At 44.1% G+C, this 13,176-nt stretch overlaps 1 protein-coding gene across 2 annotated transcripts; it reads left to right on the top strand.

Annotated features, from left to right (window-relative positions):
• The first annotated feature begins 1,430 nt into the window (after positions 1 to 1,430).
• On the top strand, positions 1,431 to 12,900 carry FAM124B (family with sequence similarity 124 member B). Of its 2 annotated transcripts, none has more exons than XM_061386505.1 (2): positions 1,431 to 2,791; positions 12,097 to 12,900. In XM_061386505.1, exons 1-2 carry the CDS (start codon positions 2,057 to 2,059, stop codon positions 12,748 to 12,750), a joined length of 1,389 nt encoding a protein of 462 aa, XP_061242489.1. In that variant the 5' UTR covers positions 1,431 to 2,056; the 3' UTR covers positions 12,751 to 12,900. The 2 variants fall into 2 exon arrangements, 1 of the variants encoding a protein (XP_061242489.1); XR_009730640.1 differs by lacking the exon at positions 1,431 to 2,791 and adding an exon at positions 5,391 to 6,039 and having other exon boundaries at positions 12,097 to 12,183.
• Positions 12,901 to 13,176: the final 276 nt, after the last annotated feature.

The following is a 13,176-nucleotide window of genomic DNA, read 5'->3' as shown; positions in this document are numbered from 1 at the left end:
GCCATGCCATGTAGGGCCACCCAAGACAGAACTCTTTGTGACCCCAAGGACTGTAGCCTACCAGGCTCCTCCATTCATGGGATTTCCCAGGCAAGAAAACTGGAGTGAGTTGCCGCTTCCTTCTCCAGGGGACCTTCTCAACCCAGGGATCAAAGCCGGGTCTCCCGAGTTGCAGGCAGACGCTTTACCACCTGAGCCATCAGGGAAGCCCTACAGATAACAATACGTGATGTTAAATTTGGTTCTTGTACTGTTAAAGCAATCAACATATATAAAATGAAGCTAGAGTAAGTTATACCTTAACTTTATTGTGTTTTGTTTTTCACCACAGAAGTGCTTTTTAACTTGTGATTTATCAAGTCACACGATGTTCCGTTATGTGAGTATGAAATTTGCTCAGTCATGTCCGACTCTTTGGACCCCATGGACTATACAGTCTATGGAATTCTCCAGGCCAGAATACTGGAGTGGGTACCTTTTTCCTTCTCCAGGGGATCTTCCCAACCCAGGGATCAAACCCAGGTCTCCCACATTGCAGACAGATTCTTTACCAACTGAGCCACAAGGGAAGCCTGAGAATACTGGAGTGGGTAGCCTATCCCTTCTCCAGCAGATCTTCCCAACCCAGGAATTGAACTGGGGTCTCCTGAACTGCACTAAAAGTGTTAATAAATTTCTCATTAAAAAAATTACAGTTAGAAAAATGTGCTTGTCCACATTTTTAGTAGCACAGCTATCAGAATTCCAAATGATTTTTAAATGGATATTTAGAACACATTAGGGTAGGTGTTATGTTTAGAGCTTGGGTGTTATTGAGTATTAGCCATGCCCTCCTCCAAGGGATCTTCCCAACCCAGGAATCGAACACAGGTCTCCTACATTGCAGATTCTTTACCATCTGAGCCATCAGGGAAGTTTATATATTTAGAGCTTGGATGTTCTTATTGAGGATTATTCAGTTTGAGATTCAACAGCAATGAGAACTTGCTTGGGCAGCCTTTCCTTATATTCAGGGAGAAAGTCCAGTCTGGGACATCTGGGTCCCAGAGAGGTACCTTCTCCCTGGCTCACAGGGGGGCCACTCACTCAGTTCCTGGATTCGAATGTTCCCTCAGCCACTTTTAGCTCTGACACCTTGAGCAAGTTACGTGACTTTTCTGTGCCTTAGTTTCCTTTTCAGTAATTTGGGGACAATGGTCTCTTCATAGGTTTGCTGGAGGATTAAACCAATTTACGTAAAGTTCTAAAACAGTTTATGACCGGTATGTAGTAAATCCTCAACAGAGTGAACAAGGATTATTATTGACCTTAGAAAGCTCTCATTCTTTCTAAAGAATGGGCTTGAGTAAATATCTTTTGAATATACTTAGCAGCAGAGAGAATCATTTTCAGTGAACAGTTAAAATTATTTGGATATAATAACTTCTCTTCAAAGCCCAGGCATCCATTGTTCAAGAAGAAAATAAAAAGACAAAGGGGGAAAATTCCTGGCCAAGGGACAAGTTGGGAGGATTGTTTTAAAGCAATCATTGTGTTCAGGTGGCCTGGCGGCTACTGTAAACAGGGAGGGAGGGAAGGAGGAAACCAGAACCCATTGTGGGCCCAGAAAATGGATGTCTTTTCAACTAAACAGATTGCTATCAGCCTCTCACAGCCGACTCTTATTCCTTTTTGCCTGGTCATTTCCTTTACTGAGTGTCTGTAAGAACCACCCACTCGAGTGTTTCTCAGGATTATAGGTTTTTAGGTCAAACAGAAACCCAGGGAGCGCCTGACACAGCCCTGCACCCGCAGTTACATTATACACTGGCTGGATGACATGGACCCCGCTGCTGGTGTGTGTTGCATGGAGGCTGTTGTCCCCGAATCTGTGAAGATTCGCTTACAGTGTGGCCGGCAGCAACCAGGCATACAGGGTAAGAGCATGGCTCTGAAGTCCTGAAGCTTTCCTGTTGGGCTGAAGGCTAAGTGTAGGAAGCTCCCGCCCCTCCGATTCATTTCAGAAGCTGGACCTGTGGGCCCGATTCGCCAGCATCCTTTGTCATCCTCAGCACCCATGATGGATGAGATGCCGGAGCCCCCGGCCATGACTGTCCACCTGCTGGCCAACGCGGGGCAGGGCTTGCTTTTGCAGCAAACCCTGGATCGGCTCCTAGACTGCATTTGCCCAGATATCCGTCTCTTTCTTGTGTCCGAGCGGGCCAGTCCAGTGAAATACTATGACAAGTGCCACTCCAAGCGGTCACGCTTCCCGGGGATGTCTGTTCTGCTTTTCATGAAGGAGAACCTAGGTGAGGAGAGGCTATTCCACGTGCTGGACTCCTTACAGCATTGGCCGTGGCAGTGCTACCCCACTCAGAACGCCCAGGGAAGACCCTGCCCCTACATTCTTGCCAATCAGGAATTCTACAGCCTGGACAGCCAGATGCCCATCTGGGGTGTGAGGCAGGTGCACTGTGGCACCGAGATCCTGAGAGTGACACTCTACTGCAGTTTTGATAACTACGAAGACGCCATCCGGCTCTACGCAATGATCCTGCAGAGAGAAGCCACTTTGCAAAAGAGCAACTTCTGTTTCTTCGTGCTCTACTCCACTGAGACCTTTGCCCTGCAGCTCTCCCTGAAGCAGCTGCCCCTCGGAACATCGGTGGACCCCAAAGAGGCTTCAGTGTTGCAATTCAAGGTCCAGGAGATTGGCCAGTTAGTGCCTCTTCTACCCCATCCCTGTGTCCCCATCAGCCGCACCCGGTGGCAAACACAGGACTATGATGGCAACAAGATTCTGCTTCAGGTATGTCTGTTTGGTCTCTATGATCTCTAGATGCCCATGTAGCTGTGTGATTTGACAGCCAAGAGATGAAGTAATGTCGTGGTTCTCAACCTTGTTTGAATACCAGGATCTCTGGGGAGCTTTCAAACCTCCTCATGTCATGACTTCACCCCAGATCAGTTAGACTGGAATCTTTGGGGGCACCCAGGCTTGGGTAGTTTTTGAAAGCTCCTTGGATAATGCTAATATGTAACTTATAGCACAGTTGAGAGTCACTGATTTAATCAAATCCCCTCATCTGACAGAAGAGGAAGTTCAGCTGCTGTGACCTGGTAGCTTACAGCATGTAGTTTGCAGTAGACTCAGACAACGTCTCATTTTTCAGATTTTTCTTTAACCATGTTCCTCAACTAGACACAAATATTTTACCCATCTTCCGGTTCAGAAATTTCATTAGTTCTTTCCGTGTGAACCTAAGAAAGCTGAAGTTATAATTAAAGTTGGGAATGTTAATTATGTTGGGCTTCCCTAGTGGCTCAGTTATAAAGAATCTGCCAATCTCCTGCCAATGTAGGAGACGTGGGTTCGAGCCCTGGGTTGGGACGATCTCATGGAGAAGGAAATGGCAACCCACTCCAGTATTCTTGCCTGGAGAATCCCATGGATAGAGAAGCATGGTGGGCTACAGTCCATGGGATCACAGAGAGTCAGACATGACTTAGTGACTAAAACAAAACAACAACAAATGTTAAATATGCCGTCCTATTGACTTAACTTTAAAGTATCTTGCATCACTGTCAAAATTTACCCTAAATCAAGTTAGATGGTTAGAACCCTTCAAAATTGAGAAAAGCTTGAATTAAAAGATTTTCTGGTAAGCATCCTACTGAAAGCAAGCATAATTACAGTTACCACGTGTCATGTCTTATACTACATTATGTGGCAGTTGAACCTTGCCACTTAGTAGCACCATGATTTTTGAACCTTGGTTCCTTTGTTAGCACAATGATGGTAGTATAACATCTTCCTAGAGGACAGGTTGTTATTTACACTAAGTGACCTGACATTTATAAAGAGCTTAAGATAGTGCCCAGAAAGCAGTTTTAGCTCTTATTGTTTATATTATGCCCTAGACTAAGTATTTCACTTTGATTATTTTATTTAGTCCTTCTTACAACCTAGGAAGTTTTACAAAGGCAAAACCAAGGAGTAGAGGTACCAGTTACTTGCTCAAGACACAAGATTAAGTGTTTACCTGGCTCAGAAACCAGGCAGTTAACCACTGCAGTCCAGTACTCTGTGTAAGTGTGTGCAGGCAGGGAGGTGTACGTGATATTCACAGCAAAGTTTCTGTCCTTGAGAAATGGTCAGGAAGTGCTTTAAGATAAGGTTAAAAACAGGCTAGAAGATGAATTATCTTTCCTTTTGATTAATTTTGTTCTCATCAGCTTTGAGTTATTAATAAAATATGAGTCATACTGATTCTATATGAAACGATCTCTAAATCCTTTACCTTCTCATTCACATAAGGCAGATAGACACTGTTTCTGTCAGTTGCCTATTATATAATTCACTAATTTGCAAGGCATCTAAAAATTTTCCTTCAGTCTTAGTTAATCTCCAGAATTCAAATCTCGCTGTCGAGCAAAAATATAATAAGTGTGTGCAGCAGGAGAGACATTTCTGTTCTAAAGGCTAACTGACATTTTTACTTCTGAATCATGGCTTATACAGCTTAGCTCCATTGGAAAGTTAGGTTGAATTTGGGGAGTGCAGAACAGTGTTTTGGATAAATGTCAATGAGGTTAGGCTTTTGCAAACGAAATGGGGAATTATCTTCTGGAAACTTCTATTTCTGGTGTCATATAAAAGTCCCCGAAGAATTCATGTACAAAGGATCAGATATAATACACTATATAAGATAACACATTATAGCTACTTCACTCCTATAATGGGGTGAATCTTTCAGGATATGAAACCCATTGCAAACTTCCTTGTGGGGAGAGAGAATGAGGGGTAAATGCATTGGCTTTGTGTGTGCGTGTGTATGCGCGTGCGTGTGTGTGCACGTGCGTGTGTGTGCAAGCCTTAATTTTATTTCTTTTTTAAAATTTAAATTTTTTATCTTTTTTTATAAATTTATTTATCTTTTAATTGAAGGATAATTGCTTTACAGAATTTTGTTTTCTGTCAAACATCAAGATGAATCAGCCATAGGTATACATATGTCCCCTTCTCTTAAACCTCCCTCCCATCCCACCCCTCTAAATTGTTACAGAGCCCCGGTCTGAGTTCCCTGAGTTATACAGCAAATTCCCATTGGCTATCTATTTTACATATGATAGTGCATATGCTTCCATGTTACTCTCTCCATATATCCCACCTTCTCCTTCCTTCCCCACCCCGTGACCGTAAGTCTGTTCTTACATTGTTTTTTGTGCGTAAGTAGCCTGCGTCTTAAGAAGGAGGCTGTGGAGCTGACTCTGAGCTCTGCTACTTCCCCAGATAGGCCACTGTGGTCAGCAGCTGGCTGCCAGCAACTCTGAAGATGATCCATTTGAGTTCTTCACCCCACAAGGGTCCCCTAAAATTTCTGGACTTCACATCAGTTGTACCAACTTGGATCAGACTCTCTTCTCTGTCAAATGCACTCAGCCACTCACTCAAGGGAAAGGGGTTGTGTGGATAGCTTAGTTCTGAGGCAGAGGCACTCCTCTCCTGCATCCTTAGGTTTTTTTCTGGACTCAGACTCTCTTGGGACTCCTGGGGGAGGAGGAACAAGAATTCCCAGGGAAGATCAGTGAGGGGACAAATTATGGGTAGCACAAATGACTGATGTCCACCACAGGAAAAAAATAATACAATACAGGAGACCCGAGTTCGATCCCTGGGTCAGGAAGATCGCTTGGAGAAGGGAATGGCAACCCACTCCAGTATTCTTGCCTGGAGAACTCCATGGACAGAGGAGCCTGTTGGGCTACAGTCTATGAGGTCACAAAGAGACAGACATGACTGAGGGACTGAGCATGCATGAATGCATTTACAGGAGAGTCATAATCACAAGTTCACTTCTCCACATGTAACCCTTCCTCAGGGCCGGGATGGACATGTGTTGAGGGGGTTGCAGGGGGTGGTTTGCTAGATCCAGTGAGGGTGGCGGGCAAAGCTTCCCTGAGGGGTGAGACCTGGCCCTGCCTGAACTGGATAGCCCAGAAGGAAGTAGCCAGATGGAGACGAGAGGAAAGTGTTCTGAATGGAGGAGATGATGGGTGAGAACGTGTAGAATAGCATTTTCTTAGTCATTATGTTCAGAAAGCACCCTATAGCCCCATGTGGCTGGAGAGAAGGGAGGGGGTTAGGGGAAGAGGATGGGGAGGTGGGCAGAGGCCACATCCTCAGGCACGTGGCCAGCCACTGGGGGTAAGCACCATGGGGACAGGGACCATTTTTGGTCCACTCCTGTATTCCCAGTACTTACAACAATGTCTGGCACATGGTAGGCAAAACCATTCTTGGGTGAATGAGCAAAAGCCTTGCCAAGTAGCTTCTATTTTATCCTGACTATAATCAGCAGTCACTGATAGAGCCTCTGAATGGTAGTGACATGTACAATTTGCATTATGAGATCAAAACGGGGGATATACATGGAGATGCTTTGTAAAATGGAAACTGTAGTGTAGTTATTGTCTGCATAAGAAGGATGCTGTGTGTCTCTCCATGTCTTTTCCTATATGACCTCTTGTCAGTGCAGACCGTCTGATGCTTCTCAGAGCCTGGGATATGTGTTTTTGAGAGATTGATATTAGGGTACAGAGTAGATGCTCGGTAATGAATGCATGTCTGAATACATGATCAGGAATGTCAGTGTTTATTCATTCACCAAATACTTATTGAATACATACCTTGGGCTACGGTCTTCTCCACTTGGCAGTTTTCATCCTACAGTCTCACTCCTTAGTGGATGTAACTGTTGTTGGGTGTTTGACATAAATTAGGGGGGCTTCCCTGGTAGCTCAGCTGGTAAAGAATCTGCCTGCAATGCAGAAGACCCCAGTTCAATTCCTGGGTTGGGAAGATCCTCTGGAGAAGGGATAGGCTATCCACTCCTTGAACTTCCCTGGTGGCTCAGCTGGTAAAGAATCTGCCTGCAATGAGGGAGACCTAGATTTGATCCCTAGGTTGGGGAGATCCCCTGGAGAAGGGAAGGGCTACCAGCTCCAGGATTCTGGCCTGGTGAATTCCATGGACTGTATAGTTCATGGGGTTGCAAAGAGTTGGACATGACTGAGTGACTTTCATAAATGTGGGGAAATTCTCAGTCATTATTGTTTCAAATATTTCTAGTATTTCATTCTCTCTTCTTCTGGTATTTCCATTGTATGTCTATTACTCTTTTTGTAGTTGTCCCAGTTTTTAGGTTGTCCATTCTGATTTGTAGGTTTTGTTTCAGCCTGTGTTTTCCTCTCTGTTTTTCTTTTTCAAGGATTTTATTGGTATGTCCTGTAGCTCAGAGATCGTTTCCTCAGCTGTGTTTGGTCTACTAAGAAGCCCATTAAAGTCATTCTTTATTTCTGTTACAGTGTTTTTTTGTTTTTGTTTTTTAATCTTTTTGGTTCTTCTTTTAGGACTTCCATCTCTCTTTTCAGATTGCCATCTGTTCTTGCATGCTATTTACTTTATCCATTAGAGTCTTTAGTATATTAATCAGAATTATTTTAAATTACTGGCCTGAGAATTCCAACATCCCTGCCACATCTGGTTCTGATACTTGCTCTGTCTTTTCTCTGTGCCTTTTTACCTTTTGTAATGTCTTGTAATTTTTTTTTTTTCCCTGATAGCCAGGATGATGTAGGAGTCATAGGAACAACTGTAAATAATGCTTTACTAATGTGGTGGCAAGGAGTTGGGGGAAGGGAGTCATTCTAAGATTAGGTCTCAGTCTTTATGAGTCTATGCCTTGAACTTCACAAGCGTTTACACGTTTTTTCTCTCTTAGGTGGAAGAGAATGGCTAGAGTGGGCTAGAGTTGAATACTTCACTTCTCTCACATGAAAGGCTAGATGAAGCTGGAGTTGGGTATTCCTCTTCCACGGGTCAGTTCAGTTCAGTCACTCAATCATGTCCAACTCTTTGCGACCCCATGGACTGCAGCATGCCAGGCTTCCCTGTCCATCACCAACTCCCAGAGTTTATCCAAACTCATGTCCATTGAGTCAGTGATGCCATCCAAACACCTCATCCTTTATCATTCCCTTCTCCTCCTGCCCTCAATCTTTCCCAGAATTGGGATCTTTTCAAATGAGTCAGCTCTTCGCATTAGGTGGCCAAAGTATTAGAGTTTCAGCTTCTGTAGGTCAGTTAGGCTATGATAATACACCAGCATGTTAGACTTGGGTTGACTAGTTTCCCTGGAAAGAAGGCCTTTTTTCTTTTTGGCCACACATGTGGGAACCATGCAGTCTTTTTTTTTTCCTCAATGTAGGAGAAATCTTCTTGCTATTTTTTAGAATCACTTTTAGTAAGAGACAATATTATTTTCCCTGCATGATGTCAGATTTTCCTTAACAGCTTGATCATGTTTCAGTGATGCAGTCTCTTATTTCTCAAGTGTTTGGAGCCAAATGTGTGACAAATAATCTTCCTGTTCATCAAGGTATTTGCTAATGTTCCCTGAAACTCGAAAACACCTAGCTCTCAATCTGTAACATTTTACAAATATTTCTTAGAAAGATGTGCTCTAAATAATCAGAATCTCTACAAATGCATTTCAATTGCTTATTCGGCAAGAGAAGCTTCATTTTCTCTTGAGATTTATCTCAATCACTCAGCATTATGTTTCTCCTGAAAATTCTTCACTCCAACTGTACAACCTGCATTTCTATAGTAAAAATTTTGTACTTTCTTCTACCATATGGTCTAAGGACTTCTCTTAAAAAAAGGAAAAGTTGATGTTCTCTCTCTTAAAGATTGCAGAAATGACCATCCATAGGATGGATGTCCTTCTGCAGTTTCTTGAAAAGACTTTGTATCCACTTAATGGCCAATAATTAGGGGACATACATTTCTACACACAAACAATTTGATAGGCATTAAGCTTTATTTATTTATCCAACAGACATCTAAGTGATTACTTACCACATGTTGGGCATTGTGCTAAGTACTGGAGATATAGTGATCAAGATGGTGTATAAAGTCCTAACTCTTCCAGTTGGCAAAGTCTAGAAGAAGATCCAGAGAATTTGAGCACACAACTGCAGAATAGCATGGTGACTACTAGGATACGGAAAGTACAGGCTGCCAGGACAGCAAGTAGTATGATTAATGATGATGAGAGTAGCCAACTGATGTTTAGGAACACTGTGTCCTGGGCACTGTTACAATTTAAACTTCTCAGCAACTCTCTGACATTGGTACTTATTATCATCTCCTTCTATGTATGAGGAAACCAAGGTACAGAAAAATTAGGTAACTTGTTTCAAGTCCCACAACTAATAAGTGACAGAACCAATATTTAGGGGCACCTCTGATGGCTTCCCTGGTGGCTCATGGTAGAGAATTGACTTGCAATGCAGGACACACCGGTTTGATCCCCGGGTCAGGAAGATCCCTTGGAGGAGGAAATGTCAACCCACTCCAGTATTCTTGCTTGGAGAATTCCATGGACAGAGGAGCTTGGCAGGCTACATGGGATCGCAAAGAGTCAGATGCCACTGAGCGGTTTTCACTTTCACTTTCTTTTCTGGTCATTCAGTGGTAAAGAATCTGCCTGCCAATGCAGGAGACACAGGTTCAATCCCTGGTCCAGGAAGATCTCTGGAGAAGGAAATGGAACCCACACCAGTATTCTTGTCTGAAAAATCATGAACAAAGGATCTTGGCTGGTTATAGTCCAAAGGGTCACAAGGAGTCAGACGTGACTTAGCGACTGAACAACAACCCAGATTCAGTAACACGGAGAAGGCTTCTAGGAGGAAATGATGTGTAAGCTTGGAGTTGACGAAAGGTAGGAGTTTTCAGGAAAAAGAGTCAGAGGTGACATATCCCAGACAGAGGAAATAATATACACAAACACTGGCATTAGGAAAGAACAAATAATGTTCCAAGAATTGAAAAAGGCTCAATTTTGACAAGAGGAAGAAGGGGTGAATTAAGCTGGAGTAAGAAAGGCCAGACTGTGAAGGGTATTTGTTGTTGTTCAGTTTATCAGGCATGTCTGACTCATTGTGACCCCATGGACTGCAGCATGCCAGGGTTCCCTGTCCTTCACTATCTCCTGGAGTTTGCTCAAACTCAAGTCCACTGAGTTGATGATGCCACCCAACCATCTCATCCTCTGTTGCCCTGTTCTTCTCCTGCCTTCAATCTTTCCCAGCATCAGGGTCTTTTCCAATGAGACGGCTCTTCACATCAGGTGGCCAAAATACTGGAGCTTCAGCTTCAGCATAAGTCCTTCCAATGGATATTCAGGGTTGATTTCCTGTAGGATTATCTGGTTTGATCTCTTTGCTGTCCAAGGGACTCTCAAGAGTCTTCTCCAGCACCACTGTTTGAAAGCATCAATTCTTTGGTGCTCAGTCTTCTTTATGGTCCAACTCGGAAAAACCATAGCTTAAACTATATGGACTTTTGTCGGCAAAGTGATATTTCTGTTTTTTAATACTCTGTCTAGGTTTGTTATAGCTTTTATTCCAAGGAGAAAGCATCTTTTAATTTCATGGCTGCAGTCACTGTCCACAATGATTTTGGAGCCCGAGAAAATAGTCTGTCGTTGTTTCCATTGTTTCCCCATCTATTTGCTGTGAAGGGTATGAAAAATAAAGAAAGTGTTAGTTGTTTAGTTGTGTCCGACTCTATGAGGCCCCATGGACTATTGCTCACCAAGCTCCTCTGTCCATGGAGTTCTCCAGGCAAGAATACTGGAGTGGGTTACCATGTCCTTCTCCAGGGGATCTTCCCGACCCAGGGATTGAACCTGGGTTCCTATATTGCAGGCAGATTTTTTACCATCTGAGCCACCAGGAAAGCCCTGAAGGGTAGGGTGGTCTATTTAAGGGATTTGATTTTATCTTAAGAAGAGCAGGGAGCCACTTGAAGCAGGAGGGTGACATGATAAAACTGTTTTCAAAGCTCCTCTGGTTGTAGAGTGGAGAATGGATTAGAGGGAGGCCAGGAGGAGCACCCATGAGGTGTCCCGACAGATGGCTGTTGCAGTATTTCAACGAGTGATGCTGACATCTGCCCTAGGGTTAATGGCAGTGGACATGGAGGGACAGGAAGACCCGAGAAGTCTTTGGAAGACAGAGTCCATGGGAATGGGTGACATGGAGGATGAGGAGGGGAAAATGAAGCTCTTGCTTGGCTAGCATGGAGCAAATGATGCCAGGTTCTATGAGAGGGAGAAGAGTTAGCAGAATAGATTTAGTGAGAGGAGGGTGATGAGTTCACCTTTGGACATGTTGAGTTTTAGGAGCTTGTGCCTGGATGACGGTTGGATAGATAAGTCTGAAGCTTAAGAGATGGATCTGAACTATAATGACTTTCCGATGCCTTCATCAGTTAGATAATAGTTGAAGGCATGGGATTTAATGAGATTTTCCTGACAGAGTGTGCAGACTGAGAAGAGAAGATGGCCCAGGTTAGCACTGAAGAACTATGTCCTGTGATGAAACTGAGAGGGGTGGATGGAAAAAGAAAATCCAGAAGAATGTGTGGACATAGAAATTTAAGGAGAAATCTTCAAATGTAAAGGAGAAGGGTCAGCCTTGTAAAATTCCAATAGAGTTCAGGTAAGAATTAGTGACACGGAGGCTCCTCTAGATTGCATAGTCTAATATCAATCCTGAACAATTTCTGAATGTGTAAATAGCCAGATTCCAGTTCCAGAAGAGAAAAACTTTATTAGATTAAAGAAAAAGGTAGAACATAATGTCCAGGAAGCAAAGGTGGCAGCTCATCCTGTTGAAGGACTGTACCTCTTACTTCTATTCAGTTCAACTGACTTTATTGAAAGTCCGCATGAGCACAGCATGGCAGAAGCCTGAGTATGATGTAATCTGTTCTTTGAAAGTGAAGTGAAGTCACTCAGTTGTGTCCTACTCTTTGCGACCCCATGGACTGTAGTCCACCAGGCTCCTCCATCCATGGGATTCTCCAGGCAAGAATACTGGATTGAGTTGCCATTTCCTTCTCCAGGGGATCTTCCCAACCCAGGGATCGAACCCAGGTCTCCTTCATTGCAGGCAGACGCTTTAACCTCTGAGCCACCAGGGAAGCTGTTCTTGGCACTTACTTAATGGAAAACATTAACTCTTCTCCTTGTCCCGTAGGTCCAGTTGAATCCAGGACTTGGTGTGAGGAATGGTGAGCCTCCTTTTCTGAATGGCACCTTGGGAGCTGACACTCTTCCCCATGGCTCCAGGCTGACCCCTGTCTCTGCAATCAGGACCCTAGAGTTGAGGAGTCGAAGGATTCGGGGCAGGAGGTTCAAGGTGGGCTCCGTGGAGCTGCCTGAGCCTGGTGGGCGGCCAGTGTCAGACGGTTCCGGTAACACTTGGTGGAAAAGCCCTGGTGGCTCAGCTCAGCCCAGCAGCCCAGCCACGGAATCCCAACCGCAACTGTCTTCTCTTCACCTCGAACCCGGGGCCAGAATGAAGGTCCTCGGCCGGGAAAACAGCTTCGAGAAGCTGGAGGCAGAGACAAATGTTGACACCGGATTCACCATGGTCAGTTCTGAACCCAGGCCATCTTTTGCAAGCAGATTTCCAAGGAATCTTCAGACCCACCAGCCACCATCATGCTTGTCAACCTCTTTCTCAGGGTCAGCTGCTTCCAAAAACAACAGGATCTTTAAGGAAAGGGTTCACCCCCTGCCACTTGCTGGCCAAAGGGACCTTGGTGCTAAGAAGATACTCTCAAAATGTCCCCTTCCTCTGCCAGTCCAAGGTGAAGCAAAAGAAGCAGAAGAAGAATTCTTTATATAGCATAAGACGACTGTGGTTTTCTAAAACTCGAGATCAAATAGGATGTTCTAGAAATGGAGCACTGACCTAGAATCAGCCTGTTTCTTGTTCATCTGAGGGGGCCTGAACGTGAGCCATGCATCGATCTGCATCACTTTTATTTCAAATGTTCCAAGTCTAGTAGTGCTGTGTGGTGTTGATGAGTGGTTTTTATTTGCTGTCGTGGTCATGAGGGAATTCAGCCAACGCACAGGGAAAAAGCCCAATGGCTCACATCCTTGGGGACACTCTAACCCAGCTGGGTGTGTTGAGTTCAGCCTCTATCAGGATAATTGCATTGTATGCAAATGAGTCAGATGTGTTATGCAATGCTGATTAGTGACTGTAATTTGGTTTTAATTTTTACTTGGGTTGCATAGCTCATGCCCCCGGGACAGAATTGGACTA

The sequence above is a fragment of the Bos javanicus genome, chromosome 2 (genome assembly GCF_032452875.1).
Source record: "Bos javanicus breed banteng chromosome 2, ARS-OSU_banteng_1.0, whole genome shotgun sequence".
In the NCBI taxonomy this organism is placed as follows: domain Eukaryota; kingdom Metazoa; phylum Chordata; class Mammalia; order Artiodactyla; family Bovidae; genus Bos; species Bos javanicus.
This window is presented reverse-complemented; position numbering and strand designations above follow the sequence as displayed.

Coding starts and splice junctions, on each gene's coding strand:
- FAM124B (XM_061386505.1), top strand. CDS start 2,057: ATGATGGATGAGATGCCGGAGCCCCCGGCCATGACTGTCCACCTGCTG. Junction 2,792..12,096: donor GCAACAAGATTCTGCTTCAG/GTATGTCTGTTT, acceptor CTTGTCCCGTAG/GTCCAGTTGAATCCAGGACT.